The sequence below is a fragment of the Neocloeon triangulifer genome, unplaced genomic scaffold, assembly GCF_031216515.1.
Source record: "Neocloeon triangulifer isolate White Clay Creek 2 clone unplaced genomic scaffold, ASM3121651v1 ptg000005l, whole genome shotgun sequence".
NCBI classification, from domain to species: domain Eukaryota; kingdom Metazoa; phylum Arthropoda; class Insecta; order Ephemeroptera; family Baetidae; genus Neocloeon; species Neocloeon triangulifer.
The window spans coordinates 2099964-2120962 of NW_026775548.1; the positions used below are offsets into that span (position 1 = coordinate 2099964).

The window sequence follows — 20999 nt, forward strand, 5'->3', positions numbered from 1 at the left end:
GCAGGCGGAGTAATTGAAAAGCACGTGCACGATCACAACTCGGCCCATAACCTACTTTGCCAACTCGAATCAAGAACAAGTTTTCCATTTCTTTTTAAACACGTTTGTTTGTCACTCTCTGCTGCAATGATAGAAGAAGAAAAAAAATCAACATCACTCAACTTCTTTACGACAGTTCCATGACATAAAAATGAAATTCAGAGTTCGTCTCTGAATATATGAAGATTGGTGCATTAAATTTTAAATTTAGGAAAAGATAGAAAAACAGATTAATTTGGGATTTTTTACTCTTTTTTTCTGCAGAACATAATTTTTCCTTTTTCACAATATTTTGTATAAAAATTTCCAAAATTTCAAAGAAATAGCAATTTATTGGTGGAAAAATTGCTGTTTGAACAAAATTTTATAACAAAAACATAATAATTTCCATAGATCTATTTAAATTTTGCTCATAATAATATTGTGATGCATAAAAATTCAACAAATTTTGATTAATAGAAATCACTTCATCACATTTATTATTGATTTAAAAAATAATATTTCTAACATTTTATCGGAAAATGCTTGTATTGTTAAAATTAATTATAAAATACACGTTCGGTTTCAATTCGTGTCAGCGCTGGATATCGATTCGGTGGAAACTCATCAAAAAGTAAAATCATGAGTCGCTGCAGCGCCGAAAATCAAATCGCGTCCCGCCGTGAAATTCACACTTCCACGTTAATGTATTCATCCAATTATCTCATAAATAAATTGAATCAAATTTTATTGCGTCAACCAGGCCAACTATTTTGCGCGGCTGTTTGTTTTGGATATCAATTATTAAGCGGGCGTTGTTTTATTATTGCTGCTGATTTTATAAATCAACCCGCGCGCCGTTCGCTCTTTCGCTCTCTCATCATCATAAATAATAATACTTTTGGCCGCGCGCGCAATAACATTAATTTGAAATGTCATTGCGTTGCGGCACGGCGAATTTCGCACCCCGCTTTTGATGGAGTCATTACGAATTCCTGGTGATGGGCTCAATTAAAATTTTCGCGCCGAATTGCTGCCTCTCGTCAAAGCGCTTCATTAAATCACTCGAAGCGCGAATTCCATTTACTTTGGGCAAAGAAAATTGCGAATTTTCTGCGCCGTTTAAAACTCAATTTTGGTCCTACCTTGTACAGATCCAGGCCACTCCGCAGCTGGAAAAAAATAGAATAATATTTTAGACAAAATGTGAAAATTACTGCCAATTATTTTAATTTACAGCATCAATTGTTAATAAGTTTTTAAAGATATCGTCAAATGTGAATTATGTTCTTTACCTTTATTTCAATATTTTCATTTTAACCGGATTAAAACTTAAATAAGATTTTATCAACAACATGTAAATCACGTTATTAGAAAAATTATGTCTTATGAAAGTCTCGATTTTAATTAATTATAATTATTAGCAACAAAGAAGACATAAGAATCCCTGAAAGTTGTCTTAATTTTGAATCACAGCACTAGATATATTCAATTCTCACATTTATTGAGGTAAGCGTAGAATAGAGTAAACTATCCTTAAAAAGAGAGAACCTTGAACACGTGTGTCTAATAGTGAGGCGTATTTTTTACTTTAAATTATTCAATGCACTTTGCACAGAAACGTGTTTTTCTTCTCATTATATTTGGTGATGCCCCATCATTACGCAGCTCCTTCTTTTTCGTGACAGGAAACAGAAACGACGAATTTCCGGATGCTGCAAACACGACCTCTTTTATTTAGTCACGAAACACTTTGAGAAAAAGACGCCACTTGTCCAAACTTTCCGATTCCAAACACATTTCACCTGCGGCCGTCGAAGACCATGGATGAATTCAAGTATGTTCTGCTCATCTTGCAAGCCTCGTGTCTTTACGGCGTGGACGAGACGCGTTTCGCAAAATTCTACCATTTTGGCAAAGTCATCAACCTTGTCATCACCATGACCTTTCTGGTGTTGTGGCTCATGATGATGGCAGGGGACGTTTCCCTCGGCAATCACAATCTGCTGGGCTTGGTCAAACTCTCGGTTATTTTCTCCGATTTTGTCCAGCTCATTGTCCTAAGAGTTTTCTTTACCTTTTACGAAACTGAAATGATTGAGCTGTTTGCCAACTTTGACGGTGAGAGTTATTTTCTTCGAACAAATTTGTTTCAAAATCATATTTTTTTAAGCTCATCCGCGTTTCAACAACATCATGATCAGATACAAAGAGCCGGAAATGAAAGCTCCGGTCCACCGGTTATCAAGGATAGTCGCCATTGTCTTGATTTTTGCGGATTTTATTGTAAAGCCTTTGGTATTCATCGGAGTCCATTTAAAATCGTAAGCATTCATTCAATTTACTGCTTCACATTAATTAAAAACGCGATTTGAAACAAGGGAATTGCCTGAAGAAACAAAATCGGTTTTCACAGCTATCGGATACATTTTCCATTTGCCTGATGATGAAGAGAAATCAATGTTGATCAAAGTCATTGTCTTGGTTTGGCTAAGTGAAATTTATTTAATTTAACCTTGAACTGTGATTGATCAATTTCCGATTCAGCAATTTACGTCGTATTTTCTGGAGCCACATTACAAGCCACAAACGGACTGTCGACTTTTGTCATCTTGGCTCTGTCCAAGCGATGTCAGTTTTTGAAAGAAGTGGCGCCGATTGTGGTGAAGAACTTCAGGCACATTTATGGTGTGCCGAAGGCGTTCGAAAAGTACTTTGAATTCTACATGCATTATTTCAGGTGGTTCAAATATTGACAAAGGTGAATCTTTTTAAACTAATTTAATACGTAGATTGCAGAAGAAGGCCAACTACATCGTCTCCAAGATTCTTTTGATTAACCACATGAGCTGCATCTGCCGAGTAATCTGCTTGGGCTTTGATTTTGCAGTAATGAAAATTGTTCAAATATTTAATAAATAATCACCAACATTTTGTAGATCAACGGCATGAAAGCGCAACCGTTACAAATTTTTATGGACTTTCTGAATATGGCATTGACCTCGTACGCAGGGCATTATCTCATCAAAATGGTCCTTTAACCATTTAAGTGTGGATGCAAATGAAAATTAATTAATTCTTTTCACAGAGCAAAGAGACCACTGACGTCATAAGAAAGCAAATCGACGAAACCATAATAGGAGCAGATGAAGACTATAAACACGACTTGAAACTTCTGCACAAAAAGTGTTCTCGCACCCCATACACGGCGATCTCGGTGGGACGCATGTACAAATTGTCACTGGGCACATACTGCATGGTCGGTCATAAATAAAATAAATCAATTTCGTTTTGACTTTGAATAATTAATTCCAGGAGGTCATGTTTGCGTGTTGTGCAATAATTTGCTTGCTAGGAATCAACCTATGGATGAACAAATGAAGAAAATTTAGTCTTGTTTTTGCCATGAATGTTATTTGTTGATTACATTGTCAATAGTTACATAAATGAGGTTTACACAATCTTAAAAATTTTTATGATAAAATTTGTCAGATCTTAAGATTTAATTACTGTGAGCGATGTTTGAATTTGCGTAATTTTTTAGTTACTTTTTGTTTATTTGTAATATATCTGTAAATTTTCTCACTCTTGTTGTTGTGTAACTTGGTATTTTTGAATGGATAAATGATAAATTTGGGCAGAGAAAGCCCAGAGATGTATCAATAGAAAAAATCACTTAAAAATAAAAATTTAAATTAATAACTAGTGGCAATTTTGGAATAATTAATGAAAATTTCAACAAATGGCAATTAATTCTTCAACCTTTCAGTATTTAAGATACAATTAGCAGATTTCCACCGCTTAATTAATTAAATCTGAAATTTTATCGGTCTTGACAAAATTTATTAATAAAAACAAAACGGCCCGATTAATTTTCATGGTAATTTTTCTCTACATTAGCATATTAGATCTCAGTTTCAAGGGCACAAATTAAAAAAAAATAAGTTGGAAGAAATGAGAATGAAATGTTATCTACGTTTTGAACAATCTTGGTTCAAAAATTAATTAATTTGTGCATAAACAATATTGAAATAACTTTCTTAACTGGAAACTGGAATGTAAATTGAAGTCAATTAAACTAATTGTAAACATCCCCTAATTTTGGAAAAAAAGAAATGATATATTTTTATTTTTCGGGCTGAGCCCAAAGATCGATTTTTGCCGGATGAAGCTCGGACACAAATCTTTTATTTTTTTTTGCAGGTTAAAGTCGATGATTTTTCCGCAGCTGCAGCCAGAGGTCTTGCGCGGCAGTCAGTCTGGAGAGGTGATGTATGTCCCTGGCTGCGAGTTGGCGGAGGCTGCCGGGGCGGTGGTGCGGTGCTCTGGCGCGCGCGGACCTGTCACGGGCTTTGATGGACGGGCACATAAAAGTGACGCGCGGAATGGGCGCGCAGGCCTCCGTAAATCACTTTTATTACCCCGCCATCTTCATTTTCATATTTCATATTTGCATTTTCCCTGACTACAGCAGCAGCAGCCCCATAATACGAGGCCGTGGGGAGGGTGGCGGGGAGGGGAAATAATGTAAGGATACTGAGAGAGAGAGAGAATAGCACCGACGCCACAGCCATATAAATCTAGCTCTTTATGGCTAATTAGCCTTTTGTATGTGTATGTCTCTCTCGCTCGCTCGCTCTCTCCCGTTCTCTCTCTCTCTGGACGGAAAAAAGGCCAAGGAAATATTTTTTCGCGCGCGCACAAAAAGCCGAGCGGGCGTTATGGCTGCGGCCATTGTTTCAAGGAGCATAAATTCCGGCCCGAATGTCAAGTGGTAAATCAAAATTTTCTTTTCCTCGCCTCTGCAGCGGCGTGTTCTTTTCTTTTGGCAGAAAAACGCTTGATCGGTCTCTTTCCGCTGAGGCGTGCCATGGATCAGCAAGATCTTGCCACACAGAAAACTGCAAGACAATCGAAAAGATTAGAAGTTTTAATAGAAACTAAAAACATCATTTAATCTGCTTCATTTAATAACTTTTTAATTTAAATCTCAAGAAATTAAAAAAAATTACTGTCAATAAATAAAAGTTATTAATAAAATTCGTTTAATTAATGAAGGGTTTATGGTTTCAGAGAAAAGTATTTACTGAATTCTAAGTAAGTCTTGCGCTGCCTTCTGAATTTATTTAGTCAATTTGATTGAGGTTTTATGAAGTTAATTTGGTGAAATATTTAATTGTTTTAGTCCAGGCAATTGAAGGAAAAACATTATTCTATAAAATTTCCGTACAAAAATATGGAAGTTTTCAAAAATTCAGTTCTCTTAATGAATTAAATTTTTCTTAACATGTCTCCCTGGAATTGACTTTTATGAACCAATTCTGATGGAGAGAATAATTATCATCTAAATTAATCTGCACGTTTCTTATAAGAAGAAGTCTTTCTAGATAATAAGAAAAATAAATCATGATTTGATAAACATGTTTTGAAAATAATAAATTTATTTGGTCCCAGAAGTGAGCAGTCATATTTTTTCCTTCTTAAAATGTGTCCTTTTGGCTAACAATTTTGCTTGGAAATTGAAACATTATTGGGAATTTTGGTAATCATTCAGTTTTTTGTTTCTTCAATTTTTTAGCTTGTTTAGGGAGAGAAAATGGATTGAATTGACGTTTGACTTTTTTATGTTGCAATTAATCAGGAATTAATGGGAATCAAAACAAATTTGCGAACAGTATTTCTTGCTAATTAGAACTGTTTTTATAATTGCAAAAAAAAATTCCAGGTAAAAACAAGAAGCAATTTTTATAATTATTCATTTTCTTGGATAAGAAAATCAATATCGAATCAAGTCTGCTCCGTCTGTCCTGTTATTCCAGAATTTCCCAATCTGTCTCGATCCCCCACGCGTCATTTGAAAAAAGCAGTCGGGAATAATTCAAAGCCCCTCTCTCGGTTATTATTTATAAATTATTGCAGCTTCAAAGTCTTGCCGCGTCGCTCTCTTTCTCTTTTAATGCAATTATTACACTGAGTCACAGCGAGTGCACTTACTTTTTATGTATAATCAATACGCGCCGAGCGAGCGAGCGAGTGAGCTGCGGAGCGAGTGATGTATTTTTTCACCCCTGACGCCGATGCCGCCTCCCTTCGACACGGCTTCCGAGTTGTGCCAAAAAGAAGTTAAAAAAGAGTCGACGAGAGGGTGAAAAGAAAGCTTGGAACGCCTTGATTCGGACTGGGTAGGTGAACATCCAGACGCAACGGACGCGCTGGTGGCCTAATTGTCAATTTTGCAGGCGCTCTCAACACAATAATGCATGAAATTCTCCCAAATCTGGAAAAAATTGACTGTAAAATCAGATGGATGATGATTATTTAATTTTTTTACTTCCAAATTTATTTAATTTTTATTTTCCATTTAGATGTATTAAAATTTATCAATTTAATCTTGGTACAGTTGCAAAATTGACTAATTAGCTGCAGTTTTAAGTTTTTAATTTAATATTTTTAAATCTAATCAAGTCCATGTCATTATTTCCTCACTAAAATGGAAATATTTCTTTCACCGGATGTTAAAAATGAGAAATGGAATAATTCGAATAATTTTATCCTCGCTTTCATATCTCACCGATTTGTTTTCTCAGCCGGAGCCGGAGCATATTTTTGAGTCGGCGGTCGCGCTTGGGGTGGTCGCCGCTCGCGTAAATCACCTGCTGCTGATGGCGTTTTGCAAACCAAGAGTTCAGGTGGAAAATAAATGCGTTCAGCAAAAACGGCTCCGGCAATAATCTGCTGACCGCAACACCTCAAGCTATTTATGAGCCAAGATTGTTGCTGACTCCGATCTAATAAAACGGCCCTAGGTGTGCCATGCACACCCCCACGACGCTCGACAAACACAGAAGCAATTTTAACTGTGCATGGCAAGAGTGGAAAGAGGGCGAGCCAGCGAGCGATTGGCTTGCGATTTGCGTCCGGACGTTTCACAGAATGGCTTTTGTAATTCAAGAGCAGAGCAGCTCGCCCCATTAAGCGGCTGATTAGATTGACATCGACGAGACGCCAAATAGCAAAACATTTAAATTTGAATCAAAATATATATAAAATAATTCAAAAATAAAATTAATTTTTTTGTAGAAGAGCTTTTATGGTGAAAATAAATAATTTAAGTGAAATGTAAATTTTGAAATTTAGATACCTTATAAATTTTATTAATCCAACTTGATAAGTTTTTTATAAATTTGATGTGATGAAATTTTATCCATTTCAATCGGGCATTTTTTAAGCTTTTTATTATTGAGAAAATTTTCCTTTCAAAAATGAATTTCTTCTTGTAAATTATAATTTTTTTTATATGTTCTTGAAATTTACATTTACAAACCAATGATCATGTTAAGAAAATTTATCATCAAAATTATTAGTTCCGAAGCCCCTTATTTAGTAAATATTTACAACAATTTAAATTGAAAGTAAAAGTTTTTGCAAATAAATAAAGCTTGGATTATTTGGATTATTCAGCATTATGCGGAGTAAATGGAGGTTGAAAAGAAAATATTTGTGCCGTCTCTGGCGGGCGCAAATAGAGCGGTCTCTAATTTGGCTTGTGCGCCGAGGAAATGAGCTTCATCAATTCAAGAGCCGCGAGGTTTCCGGCTTGCATTTTCACGCGCGGCGTGTTCGCTTTCGAGAAATGCCAGTCGCCGCGGATAGATGCCAGCACGCAGAGTACGCCGAATGTACGTCCAAATCTGACGTTGGGGAATTTCGAATGCGACACGCGGATACTGACAAATGTGGAAATATACAACCGGATATACCAAACATTGGTAAAAAGATTAGATTGGAGGCCAAAATTGATTATGTAGTTCCTTTCATTAGTCGGAAAAAAAATTTATTTCTTTAAATTTTCTATTTAAATAATAATAATAATAATAATTCACACTCATTTTGTCCCGCAGAATCAACATCTATAAAACAAATATTTTGAAGGAAACAAAAAGCTTTTAATTTCTAAGAAGCAAATCTTTTAAAATAAATATCTAATTTCTTATAATTTTTTTATAGTTTTATTAAATTTAATACTTTAAAATGTAAATGTACAATTTGTAGTTGAATAGTTTGAAAAGGAATTCAAAGACTTCACTTTGTGTTGGAAAAGAAGTGACAATCGCGGCGTTAAAACTGCGTGAAAGTGCGTTATGATTTGAAATCGAATAACCCGGCTGTGAAATTAACGTTTAAGCGGCGCGGATTCGAAGAAAAGGGGTGCTTATATTCGGATAGACAGGCGGGCTAAGTGCATTGCCACAACAAACCGACTGGAGAGAGCGGGAAGAGAGGGTTGCAGCCTCAAGTCAAATGCCAGTATGAAATAATCCCTCGCCGCGCTTAAACCCCGCAACACTTTAATCTCACACATGATTCCTCCTCCTCCTCTCTCGCGAGAGCAGACAAACGGAATATTTAAAGAGCGGGATCTTTGTTTGGCACACACACCAGACAGGCCAAAGAATCGGAAATATAAATTACGGTGTGCTTCACTTTTTATTTGCAGCAAACATAAGCTCGCAAATTTCATCCCTCAAACAAAGCCCCCTTCCACTTGTGAATATTAACAAGGGGTTGTCAAGAGAAAGGAAACATTTTCTTCTTTCGGCGGCTTCGATATGTTTCCAGACCAGGCTATTTGCAAGTAAAATCAAAATAAAGTTAACCACTGAAATATTTGAATGCAATAAAACTTTAATGTAAAAAGGACGTCCGAGGATTTGTTTTAAATTTTATAGACAATCTGTAATTTTTTTTATCAAATAGGGAAAATTAATGTAATTAGTAAAATGAATGACGAAAAATTTTAATTAGTGGTCATGAAACAAGATTATAATTTAATATTCCCACAAGGCGAGTTTTTTATATAATATTTTAATTATACTGATTTGTTTGAAAATCCTTAAAAAATTAATTAAGAACGGATCTTGATGTTGTCATGCCGATTCAAAGTTAGTGATAAAATGACTTTATCACATGAAACCATCATCAATTTGCAGAAAAATATTAACATTTATTTACATTTAATATAAATTTGGTATAACCTGAAATTGCCTAAAATCAAAACGCGAGACTTTAGAGTGATTTTTGTACAAACGTCGAGTATTTCATATAATTCAGGGCTGTGAAATAAAAACGTTGTCTGTTCTTAAAATAAGGTCTTGAATTTATAAATCGCCGTTTAAATGACGACAGCCTGCGTATCTGTGAAGCACTTTTTTTTTGTTATTCAATGGTACGTAATTAATTCCATCGAACGGTCGATTTGTTGTAGCGCGATTATTTATGGCCGAGGCAAGTTTTGCGCAGTGATTTGCGTGATTTTTGACCCGCAACTCGGCTGCTGATGAACTGCTGTCAGACACGAACGCTTCTTGAGAATGCTTTATCGCCACTGACCGGCTATGCGAGTGTGGAATACTCGCCAACTAAATCTCAGTGGCGCAACAAAACTCGTGGAAAATTCACCTACGAACGATATAAAAAAATTCAATCTTCAAAAAAATTATCCATTTATTTCTATTTATTTTATATTTTCTCTCTTGAAATTGTTGAATAAAAATAAAAAAATAATTTAATATGGAACAAAAATCTGGGGTTTTCTGTTTGCAGAAGAATTTTGCAAGCTTAATTTTAGTAATTCTTTAAATAACAAAACGTTTTCCTTTATAATACTTTTTCTTATCAAATATCAAACGGAAGCTGTGCGGTGCTTGCTGATAATTCTCGACCGCAAAAAGTCCTTACTTTAAAACATTCGTCACTCCCATAACAGTAGCTTTAGTTTCTTCTGCACCACCGTTTGACTCAAAAGCCAAATCATGGACAGGGAGGAGAAGAAAAATGTCTATATTCACCTGACAATGGCGCTGTCCGTGGTCGAAATTGTGAGTGAAAAAACTTCATAATTTTCATCTCCAAAAATGGATTTCTCACTCTAATTATTTTTGAAAGTTAACACACTAGAGTTTATTCTTATTTTTCGTTATTAATTTATGATTTTTTGCAGGTTGCTTTGGTTTTTATGTATCAATTGGTAGGCATGGTGATCATCATTCTACTGGCAGAAAAACCCCAGGAAGTAGATTTTTGGGGTGTCACTCGCATCTCAGAGTGCCTCAGACCTAATTTTCGTAATGATAAAATAAATTCCAACTTCTTATGAAAAATTAAAATGTGTCTTAAAATTCCAGAGAACTTTTGTGACCAAGTTCCGATTATCTTCTACATGAACATGATCAGCGCAGTTGGAATTTCTACAAGTTTCCTGGCTTGGATTGGAGCCATCAAAGTATTTTATAATAAAAAATGGTTCATTTATATTTATTTTTTTATTTTTAACTCAGCAAAAAGGTTGGATGCTGTGGCCGAAGATAATCGAGTGTTGTGCGACGATTTCACTTTTCCTCTACGTGACGCTGAGTTCCAAAGGACGGATGGGAACTAATTGGGAACTGACCATTTTGATGACTGCCTTTTTCATTTCAATACTGCGTAAGTAGAAAATGTGAAAAAATTTAAATTTCCAATCAATTAATAATGAATAAATAAATCATCAGCTGAATTAAATTTTGTTATGTTTAGTTACACTTGTAATACGGATGCACATCTACGTGTCAACTTGCAAGTGCCTGAAGAAGGAGACAATTGTCGACGCAAATGACTACGATGCGCCTATCGAGGAGAAGAAATGCCAAATCTAAATAATTTGCTAGATCGATTTACATATATGACGATTTTTATGGACAAGACCGAGTTTTATTTTAAATTACTTGCTAAATTTTTAAAATTTGCGATGTTTTCAGAATTCTCAGATAATTAAGATCACGTTTTGAGCAAGGTTTTTTCAATAAATTACCAGATGCGTTTAACTTTGCATTCAATAATAAAATAATTTTACACCAATAATATAAAAATTATTTTCACACATTAAAACTTTTTATTGCAATTTTCTGTTATTGAAAGCCTATGAAGTCACTTTTTTCTGCAAAAGAACTGAAATAATGTTGAACTTCATAAAAAATTAAATAAATTGGAAAATTTTGAGAACTGTCGATCAATCTTAAATTGATACCCAAAATTATGTATTAAAAATACTTTTTATGACTTATAGTTGCTTAGAATGGTTCATTTTTAGAATAAATTATAAGAATTATTGTCAATTTTAAGCGCTCAAAATAAAAATTTAAATATTGTCTTTATATTTTTCTTTCTGATAATATTTCTCAATATTTCTACTCATCAATGTGAGCACAACTTCATTTACTTTATTGTAGTTTTAAGCCCAATTAATAATAATCAAACAATTTCCAATTTTAAACAATTCCTTGTTCTTTTGAAATTTCAATAGAAGCATTTCTCGCTTTTCATTTTCAACAAACAATTATTGGTGGTAATAAAATGGAACAATCAAATGCTTCGCTATCAACATATGTATTTTTTTTTACAGTTACAAGTTTTCTAAGAATTCAAATCTACAAAATTTTATTTTATCCTGTAGTTAGTTTAATTGAATAACTAAAGTATATTATTACACTCTTTGAAATGCGTTGATGAAATCTCATTAAGAAAATATGATTCTTGAAGAGACTTTTGTCTTTTCAGCTGATTTCAAACTTGATTTAATTACCCGGTCAACACCGTAAACCTCAGGGGCCCCCGGTCATTTTCTTTTTTCCGTCTCTTTTGCTAAGCGCCGGGAACAATTACCATAAATCGGCAATTAATGCGGGTCGATGGCGAACCTGCAGTGTTGCCTACTTAGGACCGAGTGCGTGGCTAATTTCTCGCATAAATTGCGATCTCTCTGGTGTGTGTCGCGTGTAATTAGCAATAAGTCTGGGGCGGTAAGAGGCGCTCATCAAATATTAAAAGAGCTCTCTCGACGACGCTCGGCCTTAACTCGCCTCTTTTGTAATTATAAAGCTGCTGGCAAAAGACACGGACGTGTCAGGCTTAGGCCGGCCGACGTCCAGCCTTTGTGTTCCTCCATTTGCAGTCACAATAATTATCATCACTTGAATACAGTGCGTTGTTTGACCAGGAGTTAAGAGCGCACTTTCTGCAGCGGCTAATCCGACGAGATCGTCGTCAAAAGAAAAGCCAGCCGCACTGTATAAATGGCACTGCACTGTTTTTTCTAATTATCAAAAGGGAGGAGTTTCACAAAAGGTGAAAAACCTGAGAATACTTTAAATAATCTTTAATTCCACAAGTTATTAAAATTTAATCATTTTACTTTCAAAAGCAAAATATTGTTGGAAGAATTTTCAAATAAAATAATAAATAAATTGTCATAATAAATATTTTCAATTAAATTGCAATTGAAAACTCCTGAGGATATTCCAATGGAAACGTAAATTGTAAAATAAAAACTCAATAATCTTATAATATTAGTTTTATAAACCATTCAAAAACGTCTTTAATTAACAAATAAGATCGCATTTGATGAAAAATGCTTCAAAATTTGAACAGAGAATTTAATAAAATTTAAAATTGCAGATCTCCTTGGTACATCTCGGGGCGCACTTTCTTTTCTCGCTCGAGGCGGAATAAATTAAAGTTGGTCGTCGGCCGACAGGAATTTCGCAGCTGCCACGAATATATCACTCAAGCGCGCGACAGCTCGCGTCCAAGCCGCGGAATAAAAGTGCAAGGAGGTGCCCTCTGGGCGACGCCATTCGTCATTTGCGGAGGCCACGCTCGCCCACTGACCCAATTAGCCGCATAAACAACGTCCTCTATCACATTAGAAAGGGCCGACAAGAGTGCCAAAAGTGCGTGAATTCTCATTCGTCTTAATTAGATTGTTCGTTCATCTCCGAATGAACCGGAAAAAAAGTACTCGACAATATCAAAGTTTCTTCTACATTTCATATCACAAAATAATTTGGAAAACTGAAAAATATTTCATTGAAAAATATTCTTAATTGAAATCATTTTTTGAATATGCAACTTATTTATTAATTTAATACATTTATTTCTAATTTATTTTTGATCTAGAGCCAGAAGAATACTTTTGAATTCTTCCATGATTTTTATAATTTCTCCATCACCGCCGCCTGTAATTTAAACACAGGACAGACTTGCTCTTGCTTCACTTCTGTCTTTTGTCAGTTGACGGCCCGATTTTAAATTTGCGGCGTGCCGAGGAGAAAACGAGATGAGACGCCGCGTGGAACAAAAGCAGGCGGTTCTGCCTCCGCCCCTGGAGAGTGATGGAATGAATGAATAAGAGGCATCCGGCGGGGTTGGAGGTGAAAGTTAATTAGCTGATTCCGCCGCAAGTCTGCAGCAAATCCAATCAGAACCCTCTTCAACAAGACGAGCCACCGACTGACTGCTGACTGACTGCTCTCCAGGATTTGTCCACCCTGCAAATTTAATTTCCACCCCGAGAAGAGAGAGCGAGAGAGACGCAGCACCACCGTCGAAAGCCAAAGGGGTTGGTCCGCATTGGGCCGAGCCAAGGCTAACTTTTGGTGAGGAAATTTCGTCACTCTTTCTAATTGAAATCAAATTTGTTCCATCACTAGAGAAATTTAAAAAAATTCCTAAGAAATAAATATATAACCAAGTTACCAAGGGTAAGATGAAAATTATTAATAAATTAAATAGTTATAAAAGTAATTGTTTATTTCTTCAATAATTATGAAAACTTGTAGATCAATTATAAAATAATTTTGATAAAAAACTTAATAATTTATTTTATAAATTGGCAAATACTTTTAATTCAATTTTTTTTTAAGGAACGAAGGATATTTATTTACAAAGGATGATTTTATTTAGGATTGTGTAGCAAATTAAAAAGTACTTTAAACCGGATCAGTTAGGCAACCGGCGTGACACGACTGCTACGCCTATTGCATACCTTTTCAAAATTCAGGCAACTGCTTTAAAGCTGCCTTTCTGTATGCGGAAAAAACAATTTAAGAAAGGTTTCTTCTGCCCGATTCGCAACAAAAAACCGCACAAAATGAATTTACCTTGCTTAATTTGGTTACAGAAGACACTGCAGTCAAGTCCGCGCTGCTAAATAATTCAAATCTCAATCAGGCAGCGCGCGGCGAATTATTAATTTAAAAAGGGTGACTCTGGGAGCACTCGAGATGAGAGAGAGAGAAAATTGAATGCATTCCGTCTGTAGGTGGCAAGCGAGCGAGCGAGCGAGTCTCTCTAATCAAAAAACAGCCCGGCCAGATCTCTCTCTGGTGCCAATTCAAAAGTCCCCTGAAAATGGATTTGCTGATTGAAAAATCATCTTTTACATCTGCGCGGCCCTCACGATAAGAGAGTTTGACGTGCGAGATAATGCCGCTTGATTAAATTAGTCCGATCGTGTGCCGAGGAGAAAAACGCGTACAAAAGCTCCGAGTGCAAATGGGTTTGTGAGCCAAGAAAGAAAGAGAAAGAAAGAAAGAAAGGATATCTCGTTTTTCCCAGCTGGATGGAAAGACACGGCTGCGTCTAATGAAACGAAGCAGTTGATGATTTCATTCTTAAGATTTCTTCCAAAAGCACAGGTGCGTTTAATAAATCAATTATGAAAAAAGAGCTTCAGAAAAATCCCAAATTATAAAAAAAACATTGAAAATTTGTGGATTTATAGATGAAGAATTGGTTTACTTTCGATTAAAAGAAGGTTAAAATTAATTTAATTTAGTCTGAAATTTCTCCATCAAGGAACAATCCTAAAGCTCAAGCTGAATTAAGTGGCAAAAATCTTATTTCAATAATTTAAATCTTAATTTTAAATTTTTATTTGATTAACTTCCTCAAAAAAAATTGGCAAAATTTTGAAACTATTTTAAACCATTTTATGTAATATTTTTTAAATTATTCTGCATTCAATGATGTCAAAGCTTATTAAATTTTTTTAAATTGCAAAATCTTTTTGCAGTTTTAAATTTATAATTATAATTGCATGCATTTTTGAGATCAGATTATATTAAGGGGTTTAAAATGTACAATTTTTTTTCTCCAAATATTTGAGAACTGAATTTTGATTCATTTCCATTATTTTGAATTTTTCCAAATTTAGATCTTATTTGAAATTTTACTCAGCCTGCGTTCTAATAATTAAAGAAAAACCAACAATTCAATTTTATTAAAATGAAATATTATTAATCGAAGAAAACAGGATAAAGTTATAATTAAATGGTCCGAAAATTCATCAATTTTTAGAGAGTGGCCAACTCAGGGGCGTTGATTTCAACGGAAAGGGCTGTTCGAAGTGAGCATAAATCCCGAATAATTCATATCGATTGCGCCGTTCTGTGTGTATGAATTACGGTGCGGGCGCTGAGAAGAAAGAGCCGGAATGATTTGTGTTTGATTCATGGAGAGACGTGCTGTTTTGTAAATTTATGGCGGTGCTTGCTTCGTTAACAATAGAAGTGATAAATAATAAAATTACAATACGAACATCAGTGAAATACGCGCCCCGCGCGTGTAATAATAAATTTATTATATATTTTTTTGTTTAAATATATTTGGTTTCACTGGCCGCCGGCTGACGAGGAGAGCGCGCTGTTGTTTTATGACCGACGCACTCTGTAATTAGTGGATCATAATTTTTCGGAGCAGGGGTTTGAAGCGTCCGTTCACTCACCTAATAAAGCCGAGCGCAGATAGATCATTCCCACTGATTTGTTCATTTATTTTTTATTGCCAATGCGCTGCTCATTCTCGCTCTGATGGGAAATTAGTTTCCGTCGCTGCTCGAAATTAAAATGCTTTCGACGCTGGGCAATTTTTATTGCTTTATTACGATTATGCTGCAATAATTTAATGACCTGCCTCGCCAAGATGATGCTCTTGAAAAAAGGGAATTCACGCCGGTGCCCTGTAATTTGCACTTTTAATGACGTGCTATGGCTTCATTTGTCATCACGTTTTAAATTTTGTAGCTTATAATAAATTGCTTGGAGAATTTGAGCGTTTTTATTCAAAACATTAATTATTTTGGTTAATTTGACAAAATTTAAAAATTGAATGGAATGTAAAATTCAAAGTTGGTATTGTTTAGAGGTATTTAAAGACTTCTTTAGGACATAATCAAATCAAATGCTTACAACAATAGCAGAAAATTCTATCAATAATTTGATAACCTTTTGCAAATTTAACCGCATCATCGCTGTAAAGGCTTGATTTGGAGTCCTTAATCAATAAATTTTAATTTCTTAGTATAAATTTCACCCATTTGTAATTATTGTATTTTTGATAGTATTTTTCAAATTTAAAACCATCAATTTAAATTTTAAATTCTATATATTAAATTTTAAAACTTTGTTTAAAAAATTTATAGCTTATTTTATTTAAACACTATTTAAAATAAAATTAATATTTCTTTTAAAAGTATTTATTGTATAAATATTTGTTTTAATTTATATATTAATAAATTTTTATTTTTATTAATAAATCATTAAATAATTATTTATTTTCTTTTAAAATCATCTTAAATTGAATCATAAATTATAATTAAATTATTTTATTTAATTCACTTTAACAAATAAATTAACGTCACATAGTGAAATAAAATCAGGCAGAAGAAATGGATCGTCAGCGAGAGGACACCAGCCAGAGCCAGACGAACTCGTCGAAGGCGAAACGACCAAGACGGGCGGTGGACAACAAGTTGGTCAGTGAAGGCATCAGCCGGGCTTTGGCTCGGATCGTGTACCAGAGCCAGGACATGGAGTTGCTGCACACGTGCTACCAAATGCTGGGTGTCACTTGCGCCAGGGAGGCGCAGCAGAAGATGCAGCAATTGCTGGATGAGATGATGGAAAAGGCCGACTCGGAAAAGGGTCGCGGCAAAGGCCAGCCAAACGCCCAGGCTGACGAGGATGACGCAGTGGAATAAAATTTGTAATATGTATCAAATAAAAATAAAACAGTAAAAAATTCAAAATATAAAAAATAAAATTTAAAAGAAAATCAAATAAAATATACCATAAAAAAAAGAATTAATTTTGATTTATCTTTTCTTACATAAAAAGGATACAATTTTTCTTTCTAAAATTTTATATATCGGCTTCTTGAATTAATTTTTTTAGTTTTAATGGAACTATTTTGCCATTTCTAATTATTCTTATAACGCAGTTATTCATTTTTGCAGTAAAAAATAAATCTTTCGGAGAACTTCCTATTGATGAGAAGGTTTAGAAACACAAAATGCTATATTTCCGCCGTTTTGTACTTCATTCAGAGCCACTTAAATCGAGAGAAGAACCTTCCTTTTTTATTTGAAGCTCTAAACAAAAGCAGCACGTCAAAGGGACAAGGAAAAAAGAGCACAAAGTGAAAGAGCGTTTTCCGCAGCGGAAAACAAGCAGGGAGGGCGCGCTGAGCACAATATCGGCGGGCGGCTCCTTTATTGAGTTAATTTCGTAACAATATCCGACTTTAATCTAGTGTAAGAATACACATGCGGCGCTCCGACCGAGAGCGCAGAGAAAGGAAGGAAAAGGGAAAAGGGAGCAAGCGCTTGTCACTATCTTCTCCCCGCTTCTACTTGACGACGACGACACAAGCTCGAATACAGACGGTGAAATTATGAAAATGAGACAAACACCACCCGAGTCGAAAAAGATTGGCCTTTCTGCGGCGGCCTCACGCAGACTGAAGCGCTTCACTCAAGCTGCGCCAAAGCTGCTCTCTCTCCTTTCTCTGTTTGTTCCGCATAGACACAAACTGACGATATTTTACATTGAAATTGTAAGATATTGCAGCTATTGTGCGCCTCCACAATAACCGGATATTTACGATTAAACCTGCTCGAAATTTTAAGTCACGTCAGCGCTCGGCAGGGAAAACACTTCCGAATTGCTGCCGCCACCTCCTCTGCCTCCGCAGCGAAAAGTTTTCGCCAAATAACAAAAGCTAGGAAAGTGGAGTAATAAATTTCACAGGCAGAGTTTTCGTCACAAGTTTTAGCAAAGGGAAAGAATTTTGGGAAATATATTTTATTTCAAAGGAAAATTGAATTTCCTTTTTAATCCTTGGCAAATTATTTTATGTTTGTACTGTTGCTGTTAAAATATGAATCAAAATTGAAATTTCTTTATTTTTCATGACAATTAAATTAGAAATAAACCATCTTCTTTTATCGATATAGTGTCATTGTAATTCTAACGCATTAAAAAAAAGAAGAGTTTATTTTTATGTGTGGCTTTTTAAGGATTTTCATTTTTGAATTAAATTAAGTTTAAAAACTATTCAAATATTTATGCTGTCTTTTTCTTAATTAAAAATTGCAATAAGGAGCTTTAAAAAATTATAATGGGTTAAAAGTAAATCTCAAAAGTTTTTCCAATTTTTTTTATACAAAAATTTGCAAACTGCAATAATGTGAGCCTTCAACAAGAGATTGGTTTGCCTAGGTTCAAGTCGGTGAGGATATACATATATGAAAGTTTTCTGCCTTTGTTTGCAAGCTGTATAAAATGCAAATGAGCATCGCATCCCGGAATTCCATAAATTTGGCACCTCTTCTCTTCCAACATAACAAACGACTCTGGCGTTTTTTTATTCAATCCGGACAGGAAAACTCATTTCGCCGGGTCTAAATATGGGGTCGGACTGAAAATCTGGCATAAATAAGGAGTATGAGCAGCACCCTGCTTGCCTTTTTTTATTGTGTTGCGCGCGGGTAACATGTGTGTGTGTGTGTGTGTGTGCAAGACCCTCTCTTTGAGACAATAAGAAAGAGCTTTTCATGTCCCATTGTATGAAGATTTTCTTTCCTCCGCCGCCGCGTCGACGACGAGACAGCAAAAAGAAGCAGCGCAAAAATGCAAATTAACATAAAATTTGAATTTGAGCTCATTCAAAAACGTGTTTAAATTGTTTTAATCCAGTCATAAATTTCAGCTGGAATTATCTCTAAAGCTCTTTCTCCAGCAGAGACAGAGAGACGCTGTCGCTCCGCCTCTTCGCTTACGTCTTTGAATGCGGTTTCGCCGTCAACTTTGAAATTCAGGGAACGCAATTATATTGATAAGTGGAAAGGGTTTTCGGAGGAAACGAAAAATAAAACACACGCAGAGTGATAACAAAAGTAATTAAAAGGTGGCGCATGTAGAAGAGACCACGTCAGTAAAAAGGCGGAAAAAACTGATAACTCGCTTCTGGTGACACGAATATTGTCCAGTCTGAAAAACAACAACATTCAAAATGCGGTCGTTCGTGTTCTGGACTTCTTTTTTAACCGCAGCTTTACTCATCTCAATCACTGGTAATTATAAATACAGAATTAATTAATTTTTTTATCAACATTCTCTTTTAACAGAGGCACAAATTAGGAGAGATGATGGAAACCCTTGGAATATGGTGAGGAAACTATTTTAATTACCGATATCAAGTAATTTCTGATTTGAAAATTGACAGAAAATCTCTCCGGACGACTTGCAAACGTTGTTAGATTCGGCCAGATCGCAAATGAAAGGCAAAGGAAAAATGGATAGAATTGAGATTGCCAAAGAGTTGCTGAAAAAGTACTCAGTGGATGAGGTCCAAGGGTTCCCAGATCCACCGACTGAAGAGGACGAGCAATATAGATTTGAGGATGAGGAATATAGAGACGAATTATAAGGAATTATTTCCAAATTTTTATGTATTACAAAAATGTTTCAATAAATATTAAACGAAGACGTGTATCTTATTTAAAATAATTAAAAACAGTAAATGCATAATAATATTATTATTAATTCAGAAAATTAGACACGGAATCTATATAAAAAAATGTCTTTCAAAATCTGCATCATATTTTCCTCTTTTAATGTTTGAATTTAATTTTTTTTACTTTCATATCTTTTTGAAAATTCTATAGATAATTATTAAAAAGGGGGCCACGTTTCTTCCCATGCGTGATATTGATAACAGGCACTTTAAGCGAGTTGTCTTCCTGATTGCCCCCGCAATTCTTTTATAGCGGCGCAGCATGAAGTTTCTCGTTTTCATCGCCTCCGTCGTCATTTTTGCGACTCTGCAAACAGGTTCGCCCATTTAGAGTTTTCCTCTTTGTAAATTAATAACAACTTGATTATGAAGAGGCCAAGCATTCTTTTGATGGGCAGTACCGAGTTTTCAAACTGGTAATTTGTGAAATTGAAGTGAAAATTTGTATGTAAAATAAATTAATTTTACAGCGTCACAACGACTTCTTGGCAAAACAAGCGAGCCAAGCCATTCGACCAATCCAAGAAAAGTGTAGCTTTTCCGGCAGAAACAGGAGCCATACTCGGGAAGCAATGCAAGTAAGATGCACCAACGACTTTTCGGAGGAAAACAGGAACAACTTGATCAGTTCTCCAAAGTGCAATACTTGGGAGGAACGTTCCACTAGGCGCATTTTAAAGAAGCAAAAGTCCTGCGTGTCCAAGCGGAAGTTCACCTACGCAAGGAAAACCAAGATGGCACTTATGCAGCTCATGCATATCTGATCGAAATCCTTTTTGTCCTTTGGAAATTGTCACGAATAAAAAAAAAACTGTGAGGAATAATTTTTTAAATATTCACAAAATTTAGTATTTAAAAAAAATAATAATAAATTTCATTTATTGGCAAATTAATATCATTTCAATTAATTTTTTTACAGTTTGATTGTACTTTTAAAAGTCAAATTTGAAAAAGTAAAAATATTACTTTGAAAAATTAAAATTTTTGAATATCACAAAAGTTGAATAGATAACTCGTGATTCATGATCTTCTCCTCGAGTGTCAATTTCTTCAAACTTTTTTAACTGCTTTTATAAAAAATTTCAACGAATTGCGATTCTTTGTTCCTGATGAGAAACTTTTTTATCTCAATTGCAAAAAAAGAAACCCACAGTTTCAATTCAATTCTTTTTATTGTTCAATTATTTGTGGTTAAAAATGTACAATAATTGAAGCAACGGGCAATTGGCTGAAATGAGGCCACGTCAGTTAAAAAGAACTCTTAGTTGATAAAAGTTAATTTTCCACCAACAAAAAAGAGACCTGCTTAC

General features: G+C 34.9%; 4 protein-coding genes across 4 annotated transcripts; all 4 read left to right on the forward strand.

Moving 5' to 3' along the window:
• The first annotated feature begins 9765 nt into the window (after positions 1-9765).
• On the forward strand, positions 9766-10755 carry LOC132193879 (uncharacterized). Its single transcript, XM_059614817.1, has 5 exons — positions 9766-9896; positions 10019-10142; positions 10203-10300; positions 10356-10503; positions 10594-10755. Exons 1-5 carry the CDS (start codon positions 9831-9833, stop codon positions 10710-10712), a joined length of 555 nt encoding a protein of 184 aa, XP_059470800.1. The 5' UTR covers positions 9766-9830; the 3' UTR covers positions 10713-10755.
• Positions 10756-14396: 3641 nt separating this feature from the next.
• Positions 14397-16892, forward strand: LOC132193949 (uncharacterized). The gene is made up of 2 exons (XM_059614932.1): positions 14397-14531; positions 16557-16892. The coding sequence occupies exon 2, from the start codon at positions 16562-16564 to the stop codon at positions 16871-16873; it is 312 nt and encodes a 103-aa protein (XP_059470915.1). The 5' UTR covers positions 14397-14531; positions 16557-16561; the 3' UTR covers positions 16874-16892.
• Positions 16893-19119: 2227 nt separating this feature from the next.
• LOC132193966 (uncharacterized) lies at positions 19120-19639 on the forward strand. Its single transcript, XM_059614966.1, has 3 exons — positions 19120-19246; positions 19301-19341; positions 19399-19639. The coding sequence occupies exons 1-3, from the start codon at positions 19186-19188 to the stop codon at positions 19600-19602; spliced, it is 306 nt and encodes a 101-aa protein (XP_059470949.1). The 5' UTR covers positions 19120-19185; the 3' UTR covers positions 19603-19639.
• A 304-nt stretch (positions 19640-19943) lies between these two features.
• LOC132194026 (uncharacterized) lies at positions 19944-20453 on the forward strand. Its single transcript, XM_059615057.1, has 3 exons — positions 19944-20006; positions 20062-20105; positions 20160-20453. Exons 1-3 carry the CDS (start codon positions 19952-19954, stop codon positions 20451-20453), a joined length of 393 nt encoding a protein of 130 aa, XP_059471040.1. The 5' UTR covers positions 19944-19951.
• The last annotated feature ends 546 nt before the right edge of the window (positions 20454-20999 follow it).

Excerpts from the sequence above, each read along its gene's own strand:
- LOC132193879 (XM_059614817.1), top strand. The coding sequence starts at position 9,831 with ATGGACAGGGAGGAGAAGAAAAATGTCTATATTCACCTGACAATGGCG. Across the intron at positions 9,897-10,018 it reads CGCTGTCCGTGGTCGAAATT|GTTGCTTTGGTTTTTATGTA; the intron begins GTGAGTGAAAAA and ends GATTTTTTGCAG. Across the intron at positions 10,143-10,202 it reads GTGCCTCAGACCTAATTTTC|AGAACTTTTGTGACCAAGTT; the intron begins GTAATGATAAAA and ends TTAAAATTCCAG.
- LOC132194026 (XM_059615057.1), top strand. The coding sequence starts at position 19,952 with ATGAAGTTTCTCGTTTTCATCGCCTCCGTCGTCATTTTTGCGACTCTG. Across the intron at positions 20,007-20,061 it reads TTTTGCGACTCTGCAAACAG|AGGCCAAGCATTCTTTTGAT; the intron begins GTTCGCCCATTT and ends TTGATTATGAAG. Across the intron at positions 20,106-20,159 it reads AGTACCGAGTTTTCAAACTG|CGTCACAACGACTTCTTGGC; the intron begins GTAATTTGTGAA and ends TTAATTTTACAG.
- LOC132193949 (XM_059614932.1), top strand. The coding sequence starts at position 16,562 with ATGGATCGTCAGCGAGAGGACACCAGCCAGAGCCAGACGAACTCGTCG.
- LOC132193966 (XM_059614966.1), top strand. The coding sequence starts at position 19,186 with ATGCGGTCGTTCGTGTTCTGGACTTCTTTTTTAACCGCAGCTTTACTC. Across the intron at positions 19,247-19,300 it reads TTTACTCATCTCAATCACTG|AGGCACAAATTAGGAGAGAT; the intron begins GTAATTATAAAT and ends CTCTTTTAACAG. Across the intron at positions 19,342-19,398 it reads ATGGAAACCCTTGGAATATG|AAAATCTCTCCGGACGACTT; the intron begins GTGAGGAAACTA and ends GAAAATTGACAG.